Genomic DNA, 16,593 nt, shown 5'->3' on the forward strand with positions numbered 1-16,593 from the left:
TGCATTTTTTGATTCCACAATCCTAGTGGTGTAAGATGGACAATAAAACCTGTATCCCTTAGACCTTTCGGCATATCCAATGAAATACCCACTTATGATCATTGGGTCCAACTTTTTTTCTTATGGATTGTAAACTCTCACTTCAGACGGACATCCTCAAACGCGTACATGTTGCAAACTCGGTTTCCAACCTTTAAATAACTCAAAAAGTGTCTTTGGGACAGCCTTGGTCAGAACTCGGTTTAATATGTACATTGTTGTCTTAAGTGCTTCAGTTCACAAGGACTTAGGAAGTTTAGATGCGCTAAGTATACTACGCACCATGTCCAATAAGGTTCGGTTTCTTCTTTCCGCTACACCATTTTGGTCCGGAGAACTAGGCATAGTATATTGGGCAATTATCACATGCTCTTGAAGAAACTTTGCAAATGGACCAGGTGCTTGTCCATCTTCAGTGTATCTACTATAGAATTCTCCATCTCTATATGATCTCACAATCTTAATTTATTTGCCGCATTGTTTCTCTATTTCTACCTTAAATACCTTAAAAGCATCTAATGCTTCATGCTTATTATGAATCAAGTAGAGATATATGTAACGTGAGCAATCATCTATGAAAGAGATAAGTATTTTTGACCACACGAGTCCATATCCGGACTACAAATATCCGTATGTATCATTTTTAATATTTTTGTACTCCTCTTGGTACCTTTCTTCGTCTTGTTGGTTTGCTTTCCCTTTATGCAATCCACACAAGCATCACAATCAGTAAAATCTAAAGTTCTAAGTACTCCGTCATTTACCAATCACTTAATTCTTTCTATGGAAAATTTCATAATCTCCAGTGCCACAACATAGAGGAATGTTCTTTCACAACACATCGTTTTGTACCAACGTTATCATGAACATACATCGCATTACAAACACAAAAGATTGAATTACCTTTCTTCTCGAGTTAGACCTTAAATCTGACGCAATCCTTCTTTATATGCCCATTCCTTTTACAGAAGAAACATTTGGATTCTTTCTTAGTGTCAGCTTGGGGAGGTATTTTACAATTTCCCTTATGCTTGCCATGGCCCTTATTTTTTCCTTGTGTTGCCAAATGAACACTTTCTCCCGATTCCATAATCAGTCTTTCTTCCTCTTGAACACACATGGTGATAAGTTCATTAATTGACCATTTATTCTTACGTGTGTTGTAAAAAATCTTGAAAGGTGTATACTGTTGTGGGAGAGTATTCAGAATATAATACACAAGAAATGATTCAGATAGCTCAACCTCAAGATTCTTAAGCTGAGCCACAATATCCTTCATTTGCATGATATGCTCACGCACACCTCTAACACTAGTGAGCTTTAATGATGGAAAACTTCATAATCAGGGTCATGGCAAGTGCCTTCTCAAAACTCTCAAACTGCACATCTATGGCCTCCAATAAAGCCTTAGCATTGCTAGGCTGAGCAACCGAACCACGAATACTAGGAGATATCTTAGCCCTTATAAACATCGCACAAACGCGGTCAGATCCCTCCCATTGGTTATAAAGGGCTATCTCAGCTGGAGCACTCAAATCAGTAAGAGCAGGTGGTTCTTCTTTCCTTATAGCATAGTCAATGTCCATCCACCCCAATTGAACAAGAACCAACTCGTTCTGAACTTTATAATTCTCACCATTCAGTATGGGAACATCAAACTTAAATTCAAAAAAATTCACAAGTTGCAAAACTACATATCAAATAATAATGCTTATGTCACAAAATTTGAGACAAATATACATAAATCATGTTTTACCAATGTAAACATGTCACAAAATGAATCACATAACATAAAAATTGCCTATGGGCTAAGTTTTTAATTTAAATATATTCATAATTACATCATGAAGAAACTACCATATCATATACATTTTCTTAATCCCTGTGGGTAAATTACGAAAAATAATATGATATTTTACCCTAATTAATCATATTAATACAATGAAAATTCCTATAGGATAAAATTCATCATATTAATATAATTAATTACAATCAATGTATATTTCTAAATATGATCTAAAGGCTCTTAATATATAATTTAATTAATTAAAGATGTTGTGGCCACTCTCTAATCAATTAAATATATGGATCATTGGCATTTAATTTCATGCACAAAATATTCATAAAAATGCATGAAATAGCAAAATAGTAAATAAATGCACCAAGGGGCCGAACAGTAAAATGAATCGGCCAAGGGCAGGATCGTGAAAATGTGAAAAGAGAGGGGTAAAAGCATAAAAGGGACCGTGGGAACGTCAGGCGCGTGCCGAGCACGCGCCAGCATCCATGGCGGGCGTGTGCCGAGCACGCGCCCATCCACCACGCAGGCGCGTGCAACACAATTGCCGCTCGCAGTTCCGCGCGCGTGGGCCCCACACGCCAACGGTTGACGCGCACGTGACGGCGCGTGGCACATGGGTTCCACGTGCCTACAACTGCAGCGCATGTGTAAATCCCATGCACCTTCTCCCTCGCGCATAGAAGCCATTTTCAGTTGGTTTTTGCCATTTTCAAACGTGATTTCACCGCCGTTTCTTCTCCGACAACACCGAAATAAATAATGGGTTTTGGAGAGCAAGCCGGCACGGCCACATGGGTCCAAGTTTCAGCGAAAATGAGCAAGAAATTGGCCCTAAATCAAACGAAAATTTCAAAAAACGCAAATCCTCAACCACCATGACTTTCGCCACCCGATTAGCCTTTGACGAACACCGATATGCTGAAATAACTCATGGCTAATGTTCCTTATGGCGATGCGACTGTACGGGTCTGAAATCGAGTGGTGGGTCGCCGTATTTTGCCTAGAATCAACGAGTTTCTCTCTTGGCCTTAAAATTCCGAATTACTATTCATCTTCAAAAATGCCCGTAAATACATCAAAAATTCGACAAAAACAAGGCAGAAGTACTAAACGCGCTCTGTTACCAAATGTAAGACATAAAAATAGAATGCGGAAATCAGGATCGATTATAGACAAACCTCCAACCATTGTTTTTTTTTTTTTTTTTTTGATGACCCAAGGAACCCCGTACAGCCGGTAGCCGGCGAGCAAACCCTGGGGTGACGCTAGCGGAGGACCCACCACCTATGCGCCACACTTAAAACACCAAATGCCTCCACTAGGTTTTGAACCCCTCACCTTTGGGGAAGGATCAATGAAGCTCTTATCCAGCGGAGCCATCGCGGCCGGTGGTAACCTCCAGCCATTGTTTGTATTCACGTTCTTTGAAAAATCTTGAAAATTCAAAGAAATATTGGGCACACGCTACTAACCCAATTCCCTCACATATACTGATGGTGTATTCCAAAAGAAATGGTTTGTATTAGACCTTATGATCATCCCATTAGAAATGAACGATTGTTCCTTTTATATACCGTCTCCCATCAAGACGGATACCAAAATGAGCGGTTGTCACGAAAAATACGAAGCGTGGAAAAATTACACGTGGAATAACCGCTACTTTAAAGAGAAAATGTGAATTCGAAAATGTGAATTTGAAAATGTGGAGTCACAAATATAAATAACATGAAGGAATCAAGATGGTTAGATGAGAGGAGCCGATTCTATTGTTGACCTCCGCATTCATATCACCTCTTATTTTTACTCAAGAAAATACTGAATACATACAATATTATATTGGTGGATGATTTTTAATCACATGTGATCTGACAAGTGTCTGGAGAGTGAGATAGCTAGTATAAGCACCTAGAGAGGGGTGAATAAGTGCACAAACAATTTATTGAGATACGGAAGCGATTCTTGGCAAACGATAGAAAGGAAATCCCTTCTTGATTAACAAAATGAAATACGATCAAGGTAAAGAGAGTAAGGAAAAGAAAATTGAACACAGGGTTTATAGTGGTTCGGCTTATTCCAAGCGTACGTCCACTCTTCCGCACTGACAGCCCACCGGCTGGATTCCACTATGAACAAAAGAGAAGTTACACCACAGCTTTCCCTTGATTCCACAGTGTAGATGTTTTACCACACTTCCTCAAGGTTTCTCATAAATATAGACTCTCTTTTGAATACAATGTTTCGCTCGAAGAAATTGTCTAAACAACAGGAAGCTTTCAGACTTTGGAATTTTTCTATCGCGCACACCTCGAACAACTTAGAACGTCTTCCTTATATACTCCTTTATGCCATCATACCCGTTGGCACTTACCAAAGGAATTCCTCCAATCTACCCATTGGACGGAATCAATTAAGAAGATTATTCGAGCTATTAAAGGAACGTGTCGATAGCCCATCAATCATGTTCGCCCATACAATCAGGATCTCGGTTTCCATAAGTAGAACATTCCAAGAATATTCAGGCAATCATCGGATCTTCAATCATCGAATCAATCTCAATCAATCAAAGGATTCCGTTATGTCTTTTCCAGCCACGAGATCTTCTCCAGTTGATAAGGTCATGCCCTTAACGAAACATCCAGTTCTGGATAACCTTTCTTCAACGGATTAGAGACTGTCAATGAGGATAGACTTTGAGTCTTGAGTCTGGCTGTCCGGAGGTCTTCAGACTTTAAATAGCAGAGTCTGCAAACCTTCAGACTAGACTGATGAAAACGTTTTGTTAGCTTCAAAACACTTCAAGAAGATTTCTCCAACAGAGAGCATCACAGTCAATCCTTTGGAAGAAAATCTTGCCCTGTCCGATGTCATATCCTATATCATGATACTGTTGTGCCAGCACTCCAATCAAGGACTTGCCGTACATATCGGGTGACGTCTTGACGATGGCCATGCATAAGACGCCTGCTGTTAACTGGAAAAACATGCTGTTGATGTCTAAGTTGAGTCGAGCGCCGCTCGAGAATTGCAAGGTGACTACCGGGAATCCCGTCAAATCTCTCTCCACACTCCCTGCGTAGCATAAGAACTCCGGATGGCTCACTCTATTCAGCTTTCCTGTCATCAAACTCTCGACCTCATTTTGCAACGGAACATACCCCTCTTCCTTGATGAATGTGAATGTAGCTCCCGAGTCAATAACCACTCCTCCTTCACCCTTAAGCCCTCTTTTGAATACAATGGGGTCGATTTGTAGTTTCTTCTCTCCAACGCTAATACCTTGGAGGTCCAAATAGTAGGCACCCTCGTAAATCTCTAGGGTTGTAGAATCGCCCTCCATGATCGCGCTGTTTCCCAAGCTGAGTTGATTGTATTGATACCGGGGGTCGTGTATGTTGCCGATGCAATAGGAAAATTTGGAGCCTAATTGTTTAACTAGCGTTGGGAAATTATCATCACCATAGCCTAGTCCTAATATCCCGCTTTCTTGCCCATCCACAACATTTTTATTTACGTGCCCGCATCCGAGCATCTCAATCGGCACCTTTACCGTGCCCTCATCAGATGTCTCAAAGGTCGCTTGTTCGGAGGCGAGGTTACCTGCTGTGGTGTCATTGTTAAGATACGACCTTTCATAAATGCAATACTCATTATTAGGATCGCACTTGTTGCCAGATTTTAAACAAGCGCTGGAACCACAACGAATGTTGGAGTACGTCGATGATTTGGCGGGATCGAAAAGAGGAGATTGTTTGAAGCAAGGAGTGCAAGGCAGGCATTGAAACCAAAGGAGATCGCTTCCCATGTCGATTAGCACGAGTTGCGGGACCGGTGGCATCCCGATGGATATTTTGGCAAGGAAACCTTTTAAGCTAACGGCTGGGATGAGACCGGCACGAACATCGTCATCATTTGGAGTAGCAATTCTTCTGCTCAAGAAGCGGATGCGGGCGAGTGAACTGTTAATGGCACGTTCAGCTCGCTCGGAGATGGTGGCATTTGGATTGTAATATGGGGATTGAATTGAATCATGGTGGATGAGCTTGATGGCTAATCCCCAAGGTTCAGCAGGGGCGATCTTGGATGAAGCGACGCCAGCCGGGTATGACGAAATGATAATGATAATGCAGACTAGAAGGAAAATGAAACGAGATGATGCCATTGTAGTAGCCATTAGCATAACCTAATATTCTTTGAATGAGTTTTGATGCCCTTCTCTTATATAATAGTACTGCTTGGTGCTGCAATTAATGCATGGATTTCGTTTGTGGCAAATTACCGATATACATCTCATCATATGAGATAAATGCACCCGGATTTGCTTTCTCGATTGCACTAATAAAAGACTATCTAATAAGCAATAGAAGATCTTTGTATTTATAATTTAAGCAACTAGCTCAGGGAAAAAAATTTAGATAGTTGGTTTCCTCTTTATCTCTAATTTCCTTTTCTTATTGCCAAAGTTGGTCTATTTGTTGACACATGAATTTTGATATACCATTTAATTGTTCATTGCAAAGAAAATTAAGGACCTAATCCGTCCCCTAAATAAAAATATTAATTAATTTGCATATAACTTTTAGGAGCATTCAGCATATAGATAAATTCATTGCGTTATAATCAGATTAAAGATGAATGATTCTGAATTTAAATGGATTGAAATGAGCCATGAGAGATGGCAACATTGGCCAGCCCATAGGACCACAATGACCGAATGTCATAAAGGAGGGGAGGAGCCTCGTTAAAATTAGTTGAGTCTAATTTAGCTATTAAAGTTTGATTGATAAAAGGCCTTATGTCATTAGAGCCCATTACTTTATTAAGGCCTAAATAAGGGCCAGATAATTTGGAATAAACCTAAGTTTTTCACTATATAAAGGCATGAGGTCTCATAATTCGAAGGGTATGCATTTCTCAACTTGAGAACACAGCGTAGAGAAGAAAGCGAGAGAGAACACGATCGAGAGGAATCGGCCACAAAGAGAGAAAAAGAGAGATACACGGAGAGAGCGAGAAAAACACATTCAGGTTTGACAAGGTTTTTTAGAGAATGCCCACAATATACACAAAGTGGGCAAGAAAAGAAAAAGGGTTGAGAGCAGGGAAACATGAGTGCACGAGCGTGCCCCCGCTATCCAGGTAATATTTGCACATTCCTGCCTTACCTCACTTGAGAATTCCCTGGTGGTTCATTGATCTCGGTCAAGCATGTTACTTGTTTGTGAGGAAGTTCTACCCGGAAACTTTGAACAATCTGTTGCATCTCTTCTCCAATTACACGACATTCTGAGCAGGATCTCCAATTGTCGTCAAATTTATCCACAACCTTTGGAAGAGATCTTGGAATATCATACATAATTTCTATGAGTCGAGTCTTCAGTTTAGGATCTCCAGTAGTCGTCAAATTTATCTTTGAAAAGTCCACGATGGCACAATCTGACAAATTGCAGAATTACACTAAGATCCACATCCTTCCTTCTACAGGCTTTCAAACTTAGCAGAAACTCACTGATAATACTAATTTTTGCGACACTTAAACAAACCCACTAAAAACGAAGAACCATATGTTATCATCACAATCATATAGTATAAATTCCAAAAGGAAATTGGTTCTCCGCCTCGGGGATTTGCTTCGAGGAGGAAAAAAGAGAAAGTCCTTGTATCCCAAGCTTGTTAATTTATGCTGATGATGAGATGTGTTTTGACGTTTTGACCATCAATTGGATTGGATACATTGGTGGTGAATGAATGAAGTTATTCTTACAAATAAAAGAAATATCAAATAGCAATTATAAAATTTTAAATTTTAAACAGTGTTTTGAATGTGTTCGGTTCAATGGTGAAGGAAAATAACTAAATCAAGAGCCTAGCTAATATGTCATACAATCGTCTATCTTGAAACACTTTTGCTTTCAAATGGTGAGTAGTCATTCAACTTGGTTGAATTCAATCATGGATTGTTTCAACGTCGACATAAAAAGTGACATAAACAGAAAACGTCTGCTCATCTAATATCTTTCAATTAGAAATAGAAAGATCAAATCATATCATCAAAATATATATCTATATATATATATATATATATATTCAAATGGAATCTCGATATATCAACCGAACTTGATATTAAATCACACACACATCAAGATTCCACAATGGTATTAGATTTAGGCTTAGCCTTACAAGTATCAATCTAGGTAGCACGGACACGTTGTCCGTGCTTCCGTGTCGTGTCCGACACGTGTCGGAGCGTGTCGGACACGTCGACACGCTCGGACACGGTCGGGACACGCGGTCAACGCGTGTCGAAAATCCGACGCGCGGTCAACGCGTGCCCGACACGTTCCGACGCGCGTGTCCGGAAGATGATGGAGGGTGGAAGCGACAGCGAGGGAGTAGAGACGAGGACGCAACGGCGAGAGACGGCTGCCACTGTGATGCTGCGACGGAGCTGACGAGGTTGCAGCTGTGAGGGAGAAAGGGCCAAAGGCGAGAGGAAGAGGAGAGGAAGGCGGTCATGCGGCAAGCGGCGAGAGGCGACGAGCGGCGAGCAGCGAGGAAGGGGGTCGTGCGGCGAGCGGCGAGCGGCGAGTGGCGAGCGGTGAGGAACGAGAAGAGGAAGGGTCGTGCGAGCTAGGGTTTTGAGCTAGGTAGCACGAACAACTGCGAGTGGCGAGCGGTGAGGAACGAGAAGAGGAAGGGTCGTGCGAGCTAGGGTTTTGAGCTAGGTAGCACGGACACGTTGTCCGTGCTTCCGTGTCGTGTCCGACACGTGTCGAGCGTGTCGGACACGTCGACACGCCGGACACGATCGGGACACGCGGTCAACACGTGTCGAAAATCCGACGCGCGGTCAACGCGTGCCCGACACGTTCCGACGCGCATGTCCGGAAGATGATGGAGGGTGGAAGCGACGGCGAGGGAGTAGAGACGAGGACGCAACGGCGAGAGACGGCTGCCACTGTGATGCTGCGACGGAGCCGACGAGGTTGCAGCTGTGAGGGAGAAAGGGCCAAAGGCGAGAGGAAGAGGAGAGGAAGGCGGTCGTGCGGCAAGCGGCGAGAGGCGACGAGTGGCGAGCAGCGAGGAAGGGGGTCGTGCGGCGAGCGGCGAGTGGCGAGCGGTGAGGAACGAGAAGAGGAAGGGTCATGCAGCTAGGGTTTTGAGCTAGGTAGCACGGACAACTGCGAGTGGCGGCGGTGAGGAACGAGAAGAGGAAGGGTCGTGCAGAGCTAGGGTTTTGAGCTAGGTAGCACGGACACGTTGTCCGTGCTTCCGTGTCGTGTCTGACACGTGTCAGAGCGTGTCGGACACGTCGACACGCTCGGACACGGTCGGGACACGCGGTCAACACGTGTCGAAAATCCGACGCGCGGTCAACGCGTGCCCGACACGTTCCGACACGCATGTCCGGAAGATGATGGAGGGTGGAAGCGACGGCGAGGGAGTAGAGACGAGGACGCAACGGCGAGAGACGGCTGCCACTGTGATGCTGCGACGGAGCCGACGAGGTTGCAACTGTGAGGGAGAAAGGGCCAAAGGCGAGAGGAAGAGGAGAGGAAGGCGGTCGTGCGGCAAGCGGCGAGAGGCGACGAGCGGCGAGCGGCGAGGAAGGGGGTCGTGCGGCGAGCGGCGAGTGGCGAGCGGTGAGGAACGAGGAGAGGAAGGGTCGTGCAGAGCTAGGGTTTTGAGGGGCCATCGCGTATTGGGGGAAGGGGAAGAGACAGAGGGTTTTTGATGTTGCGTATTGGGGGAAGGGGAAGAGACGGAGGGGTTTTTGATGTTGCGTATTGGGGGAGGGGAAGAGACAGGGACAGCCTATCTGTCAGTGAAGGGGAGGGAAAGAAAAATAAATTTGGGGGAGAGAACGGACGATAGTAGGGAGGGAAGAAAAATAAATTTTGGGGAAGGGGGAAAATGGACGAGGGAAAGAACTAAAAGGGGCTGGGGTGGACCTTAGTGGATATTTTTTTAATGGAAAAATAAATAAAAGAGATTAAAATATAATTTCAAAAAATAAAAATACTGAATTTGAATTAAATTAATTAAAAATAAAAATATTCATTTAATATATAACGTGTCGGAACGTGTCGAATTCTCTATTTTTTAAAAATAACGTGTCAATGCTACCTAGGTTTTGAGGGGCCATCGCGTATTGGGGGAAGGGGAAGAGACGGAGGGGTTTTTGATGTTGCGTATTGGGGGAGGGGAAGAGACAGGGACAGCCTGTCTGTCAGTGAAGGGGAGGGAAAGAAAAATAAATTTGGGAGGGAGGGAACGGACGATAGTAGGGAGGGAAGAAAAATAAATTTTGGGGAAGGGGGAAAATGGACGAGGGAAAGAACTAAAAGGGCGTGGGGTGGACCTTAGTGGATATTTTTTAATGGAAAAATAAATAAAAGAGATTAAAATATAATTTCAAAAATAAAAATACTGAATTTGAATTAAATTAATTAAAAATAAAAATATTCATTTAATATATAACGTGTCGGAACGTGTTAATTCTCTATTTTTTTAAAAATAACGTGTCACGTGTCGTGTCGTGTCGTGTCATGTTGCGTCGCGTGTCGTGTTGCGGTGTCCATGCTACCTAGGTATCAATCATGCGAGAACGGAAGTTGGGCTTGAACCTGGATCTGTCCAGGATAATGGGCTTGACTTGGGTCACTTTTACTCTCATCTGAGCACGGTGGTCTTTGTGTGACTCGCGCGCACTTGTGCAAGTGTGTTGTGTTTGTTTCTCGTAGGTTTTCATTGACAATTATTTAGATGGCGGCTATCATATACCATATGCGCATAAGGGCCCAGCGTCTGGTCTAAAGCTTGATTATTGCACCACCACGTTATGACTACGCACAAACTGTACACTTTCATAACACCAATTCCATATGTTTAAGCATTGTTTCTGCATTTTCCTGGAATCATCGTCATCATGTTTTATAGTATACATCTTATTATATGATGGTCACTTAATATCTGCAATTGCTTCTTACTAAATACATGAAAAAGTAAGTCTACAAAAATGTGAAGATGGATTAACTGACAATGCAGATGATTTTAACTGACTTGGAGCAAAAGGTTTTTATGCTTTCATTCATCCCAATTTCATGATAAATAGGCAATAACTCACTCATCCGATTTTAGTATCGATGAAGCAGTTTATATGACTTCACTTCTCTAGCTGAGGGTTTACTGCTTCTTTAGGTACGGAGCATGGATAGACACAAATCTTATACTGCCCCTGGGACCAAGGAAGTGCCGCGTAATATTCGATTATTTTCTGAAAGATTACTTTTCGATTATTTTCTGAAAGATTACCTAAGGATTGTGAATGTCAATAAGTCTCTGTTGTATAAAAAACTGACTGTAACCACCAATCACCTCTTAGCAACTTGTGAATGGTCTTTCAGAATTTTCCAGAATTGATGCTGGGAGAAAAAAGGTATAATGCGCACATAGCGAACCCAAAATATCTACGAAAAATAGTAACCTCATCAAACTAGAACATTAATCTCGTACATGAACTCATATGCAGGATACAGCGTTGAATACACATGCCTTAAGCTCCTTGGCTGATAGTTATTACCACAGAAGGTTAGCGGCATTTCATATATATTTGTTGGATCATTGAAAGTCAAAGCCAAACACGGCATTGATAATAGCATGAATAACTTCTTTTCAACAAGAAAAATTAACTTTTTAGTGGCTTTTATCCATGAAACACATGGTGATTAGGGGAGCTTTTCACAATACAAAATTGCTCTATAAGAATTTATAACGAAAAAATTTACGAATCATGTTTGTAATTGTATAATTAGAGTCTTGTCATATTGTAAATTGTCTTGTAGGTCATAATTCAGTTATTCGTATTGATTAATAATATTTTTTTTTACCGATATAGTATTGTCTAATTTTTTAAATTTTAATCTTTTTAGAGTTCTAAATTTTAAAAGGAAACTCAAATTTAAGAAAAAAAAATCTTATATGCAAACTTCAAATAGATTACATCCAATTATTCATTTGTTCTCAGAAAAATCATTATTTGGCTTGCTGAGAAGAAAAAGAAAACTTTATTGTAAATAGGGAAATTAAAAATTGGATATGCATTATGTCTCATTTATTGATTTGTCAAGGTCAAGTTAAGAGTTGTAACGTACAAATAAGCTTTCGAAAGACCCATTTTTTCTACTTTTGAATAAATTCGAAGAACATAGATGTGCACTTTTATGAACTTATTTCCTATGTTCAATCGATTCCGTCGAATTAGATTCTAATAGGCCTAGAAGATAATATAAATGAAAGACTTATACAGTACAGTGGAGTCAACGGCATCCCGAATATCCGGCAACGGCACAGAGGAAGCAACCAAAAACCACGTCGATGGCGACGACGATGCTCGCGATCAAACCCCTCTTTCGAGTCCCGGCTCATCTCCCCACTTCTCTCGCGGCGGCGGCGGTGGCGCCTCCTCCTTCTACTACCTAGTCACTAGGGGACGAGTTCGATCGGGAGCTGCCCATCGCAGAGGCCTTCACTCCGCCCAGCTCGTGGGACACCGACCCCTTCTTTCCTCGACCTCGAGCTCGATCGCGTCTTCTGCCGAGGCTGGCGAGCTGTCGGTTCGTCCTCTTCCATTTCATTTCCTCTCCTCAAGGCTCGATGCTTTCGACTCAATTTTGTTGTAAAGGATGTGAATTGGCTTCGTTCCTCTGGTTTCTCCTCGACCCGGACGGCGACGGTATTTTCATGACCGACCGGATATAACTTCTTCAGTTATCTGACTTTGATGATCTCGCTTTGACTTTCCTTTTTAATTGTCGGACTGGATTAAGGATTTAAGTGTTTCCTGAGATATCCTATTTTCATTCCTTCTTCTTGATTGCCAGGATGCACCGATCAGGTTAAATCGCCCCAGGACTTCTTCACTGGCAGGTAGTGAGGAGCTTTAGTAGGCAATTACTATCCCATTGTGGCACAGAATTATAGCTTGACTTAATAATAATCTTAAAAATTTCTTCCTTTTTTCATGGCTTTCCTTCCCGGGACAATTTTTTATTTATGGTAGTGAGATACCTAGAAGCAGCACCTTTTCTAGTTAAAACTCCTACCGTTTTGTTTCTCTCTCTATGCATGACTTCCTAGAAACCAGTTATGGTTAAATGCTGCAGATTAGGAAATGTAGAATTTCTGGTGTGTCGAGATGGTAATGGAAAAGTCCATGCCTTTCACAATGTCTGTCGCCATCACGCTTCTCTTCTTGCATCAGGAAGTGGCAGGAAGTCGTGCTTTGTGTGCCCGTAAAATGTTCACTTCCACTTTCATGTTAAAGCTAAGAAGTCGAGTTCTAGGTTGTTCTTTGTTTTCTTGTAATTTCCGTTCCTTGATTCAGCTTGGTTAAAAGGAAATTGAAGCCGATAGTTTGGCAATCTGATTCACTGCGTTCTTAAATGGATTATAGAAAAAGGTTCATCTCAAGCAAAGCTTTACTCTATCATCTTTGGAATGCGTCTCATCGTGCTGCAACTCCCGCGATAAATGCTTACAGAGTAGCATAGTTGGAGATTCCTTCAAATATATTTGAAGAAAAGAATCTGTCTTATATTTTTTCATGGAGTGATTACAAGGTGTATAAATACAGGAATAGGGGACCTAAATATTCCTTCAAATATATTTGAAGAAAAGAATCTGTCTTATATTTTTTCATGGAGTGATTACAAGGTGTATAAATACAGGAATAGAGGACCTAAATTAGGTAAGAAACCTATTTAGGTAAAGATCCTAATTAGCCTCTAATCTCTATCAATAGCTAACTTACAGCTAACAAAATCAAATCAAATTACATAATATCACGTAATATTCCATATAATCAGGGAGAGATTATAGAAGATTTTCCAACACATTCCAACAATATTACATACTAATAGCACATTGGAATAGCGAATTTTCCTATTATGATCTATATCTTGAGATTTAAAAGCAACGTCTAGTCACTTTTCATCCTGACTTGATTGTTGATGAACGCATCACTTAGCAGTTGAGTTTGAGAGAAAACGTGCTGGGTGAAGGTAATAGATTGATAAGCAGATTCTTTCCATTATCATTCTATTAAAACAAGTGGAATGCATTTAAAACCCAAAAGACCAGGAATCTACCCTTGAAAGTAGTATTCAAAGCTTTTGTAGATCAATGCAGATGCACTACAGGAATGCTTCTAGTCTATGTTGGCACTTAATATTTCTTGTTGAACTTCGCTTTGAAATTTGAATACCTCGAGTCATTGAGGAGACTTAACAACTAAATACAAGCTTTGTGATGGTAAACCTATTTGTACTGGGTAATATGCACACCAACTTATCTTGCTTTTTTCTGCAGGGGTAGACTTAACGCACTGAACGGAGCCCTTCTCAGAGCACCTAGAATCAAAGGAATCTGGAACTTTGATGTAAAGGCAGGTAATTGTTACTTATATCCCATTCCTCTTGTTGTGCAGCATTTTCAAATGATATAGCAATGAGATTTCTTGCAGCTGTGTGATGCAGGAGTTTGTGCTCATACTGCTAAAATTAGCTACTTGGCCCATTTGTTCTTCTCAATTTTGAGAAAGATGTCTCTCCTGATCAGGAAGTTGAAAGAAACATAGAAGCAGAGGAATGGACTGGCAGCTGTGTAGGTACTCTGGGCAATAACTGCATTGATCCCCTCACTAACTTATTTTTGTAGACGTGAATACACCCTTGACGGTAACTGGAAGGTCTGTAGCTCCTCGTTTTGATTTTAATATGCTGCCTCTTATCGTATTTTAATCAGTATCCTTGGTTCTGGTCTGAATAGTGTAATATTTTACTGCTTTTTGCTACTTCAATTTTCAAGTTTTTCAATGGAGATCATATTATGCTTTCAACGCATTTGACCGTCTTTTTTAAAATTTTTAATTAGGTTTAGATTTCAAATTTTGACAAAGAAATTACCAATCCATGTCTCAATGACGATTCTCAGGCAGCTGATTGAAATTGTTCATTTTCGTCGGTTTTCTGCAATAATTGTTTAGATGGTGCCTACCATGTACCATATGCGCCCAAGGGCCTGGCATCCGGTCTGAAGCTTGACTCTTTTTGCACCACAGTGACTGGCCACAAATTGTACGTTTTCATAATGCCTATTCCATAATGTTAAGCGTTGTTCCTGCATTTTCTTGGAATCATCCTTATCATGTTTTACAGAGTAAATCTTATTATACTATAGTTACTTAATATCTGCAATTGTTTATGGTTTTCATTTTAGTATTTACTCCTTACTAGATACATGATAAAGTAAGTCTACAAATATGTGAAGGTGGATCAACTGCCAATGCCGATGATTTTGACTGACTTGGAGCGAAAGCTCTTTGTGCTTTCATTTATCCCAATTTCATGATAAACAGGTGATGACTCACTCGTCAGATTTTGGTATCAATGAGCAATTTATATGACTTCTCTTCTCTAGCTGAGGGTTTTCTGTTTTTATAGGTATGGACCATGGATGGACACCAATCTTGTACTGCCACTGGGACCAAGGAAATGCTGCGTAATATTTGACTTCTTTCTGAAAGATTCTCTCAAGGTGATCTGAATTCCAGTTAGTCCCTGTAGTATTAAAAACTGATTGCAACCGCCAATTACCTATTAGCAATTTGTGAATGTTCTTCCAAAAATTTCCAGAATTGATGCAGAGAAAAAAAAAGGAATAGTGTGCACATGGCAAACCCAGAAGATCTACAAAAAGTAGTAGCCTCATCAAAGAAAAACATTAATCTCGTGCACCAACTCATATCACAACACGCAGCATTGAATATACATGCCTTCAGCTCTTTGGCTGATAGTTATTACCCATGGAAGGTTAGGGGCAATAGTGCACGTGAGTGCAGCATGCCTTTATAAACTAGAGCTAAGTAGCTAAAGACATGGATCTGTACATGTTCTCATCTATTCTACTCTCATATCCTGTAAAACAACCAATTTTCACTGTCCTCCAGAATTTCTGTTTTCATATTCTAGTTCATCCCGACACTTTAGACACTACTCACATCCATTAATTCACTCGTCCTGTGGGATATGCTTCAAGTCACTGTTCCACACATTTAATGCTTTATCATGATGCTGGCCCCTTTGATGGTGTTCTAGTTCATAGGAACTAATCATGCAAGTTTTCTCAACATGGTCGAGTTAGATGTCTAGAGATATTCAGGTTCAAGCTTTTTACTCCTTCAAATTTCTCATCGTTTTCAGTAATTCATCTAGTCCTCTTCCTTTGATTACAGGATGACAAAATTTTCGTGGAGAAAGGGTACAGGTATTAGAAATTAAAACACATAAGTAATCCGTAGGGCCAACACTTGGGCACCACGATCCTCAGGCATTTGGTTCATTGCAGATGGAAGATAATGTTTGGTGTGAAGGCGTTCAGAAAGGCCTCAAATCTCCATCCTATTGCAGTGAAAGATATGCGCCAACATGGTCTGCTCTATAGCAATCTCAAAGGATGAACTCCAGGAATCTTTACTCGGTGAGAGTGAAAAACCTAATTCTTGCTTTTTTAACTTTCCATTTCCATACTGCGAGATATAACCCCTAGGCTTTAGCAGTAGTAACTCATAACCCTTGGCCTCTTGATTTTCCTCTAGTTGCAACAAACGTAATTCTAATGGGTCGTCTATAAATCGGTTTAGCTTTAGATAGCGAGATCTCTATCTGGTCCCTAAATGGAAGAAACCCATAGGTGGG

The 16,593-nt window shown here is 41.1% G+C and overlaps 1 protein-coding gene and 1 pseudogene across 1 annotated transcript; one reads left to right on the top strand and one right to left on the bottom strand.

The window, feature by feature from the left end:
- Positions 1-1,349: 1,349 nt before the first annotated feature.
- Positions 1,350-5,999, bottom strand: LOC120291287 (aspartic proteinase CDR1-like). Its single transcript, XM_039308455.1, has 2 exons — positions 4,667-5,999; positions 1,350-1,729 (listed from the first exon to the last, which is right to left on the bottom strand). The coding sequence occupies exons 1-2, from the start codon at positions 5,997-5,999 to the stop codon at positions 1,350-1,352; spliced, it is 1,713 nt and encodes a 570-aa protein (XP_039164389.1).
- Positions 6,000-6,945: 946 nt separating this feature from the next.
- Positions 6,946-16,402, top strand: LOC120291288 (annotated as a pseudogene).
- The last annotated feature ends 191 nt before the right edge of the window (positions 16,403-16,593 follow it).

Source organism: Eucalyptus grandis, chromosome 3 (genome assembly GCF_016545825.1).
Source record: "Eucalyptus grandis isolate ANBG69807.140 chromosome 3, ASM1654582v1, whole genome shotgun sequence".
NCBI classification, from domain to species: domain Eukaryota; kingdom Viridiplantae; phylum Streptophyta; class Magnoliopsida; order Myrtales; family Myrtaceae; genus Eucalyptus; species Eucalyptus grandis.

What these genes read in the sequence shown, in the direction of transcription:
- LOC120291287 (XM_039308455.1), bottom strand. Translation starts at nt 5,999, where the DNA reads ATGGCATCATCTCGTTTCATTTTCCTTCTAGTCTGCATTATCATTATC. An exon ending in TTTCTTCCAAAGGATTGACT is followed by an intron (nt 1,730 to 4,666) that starts GTGATGCTCTCT and finishes TTTGATATGTAG; the next exon opens with TTTTGCAACTTGTGAATTTT.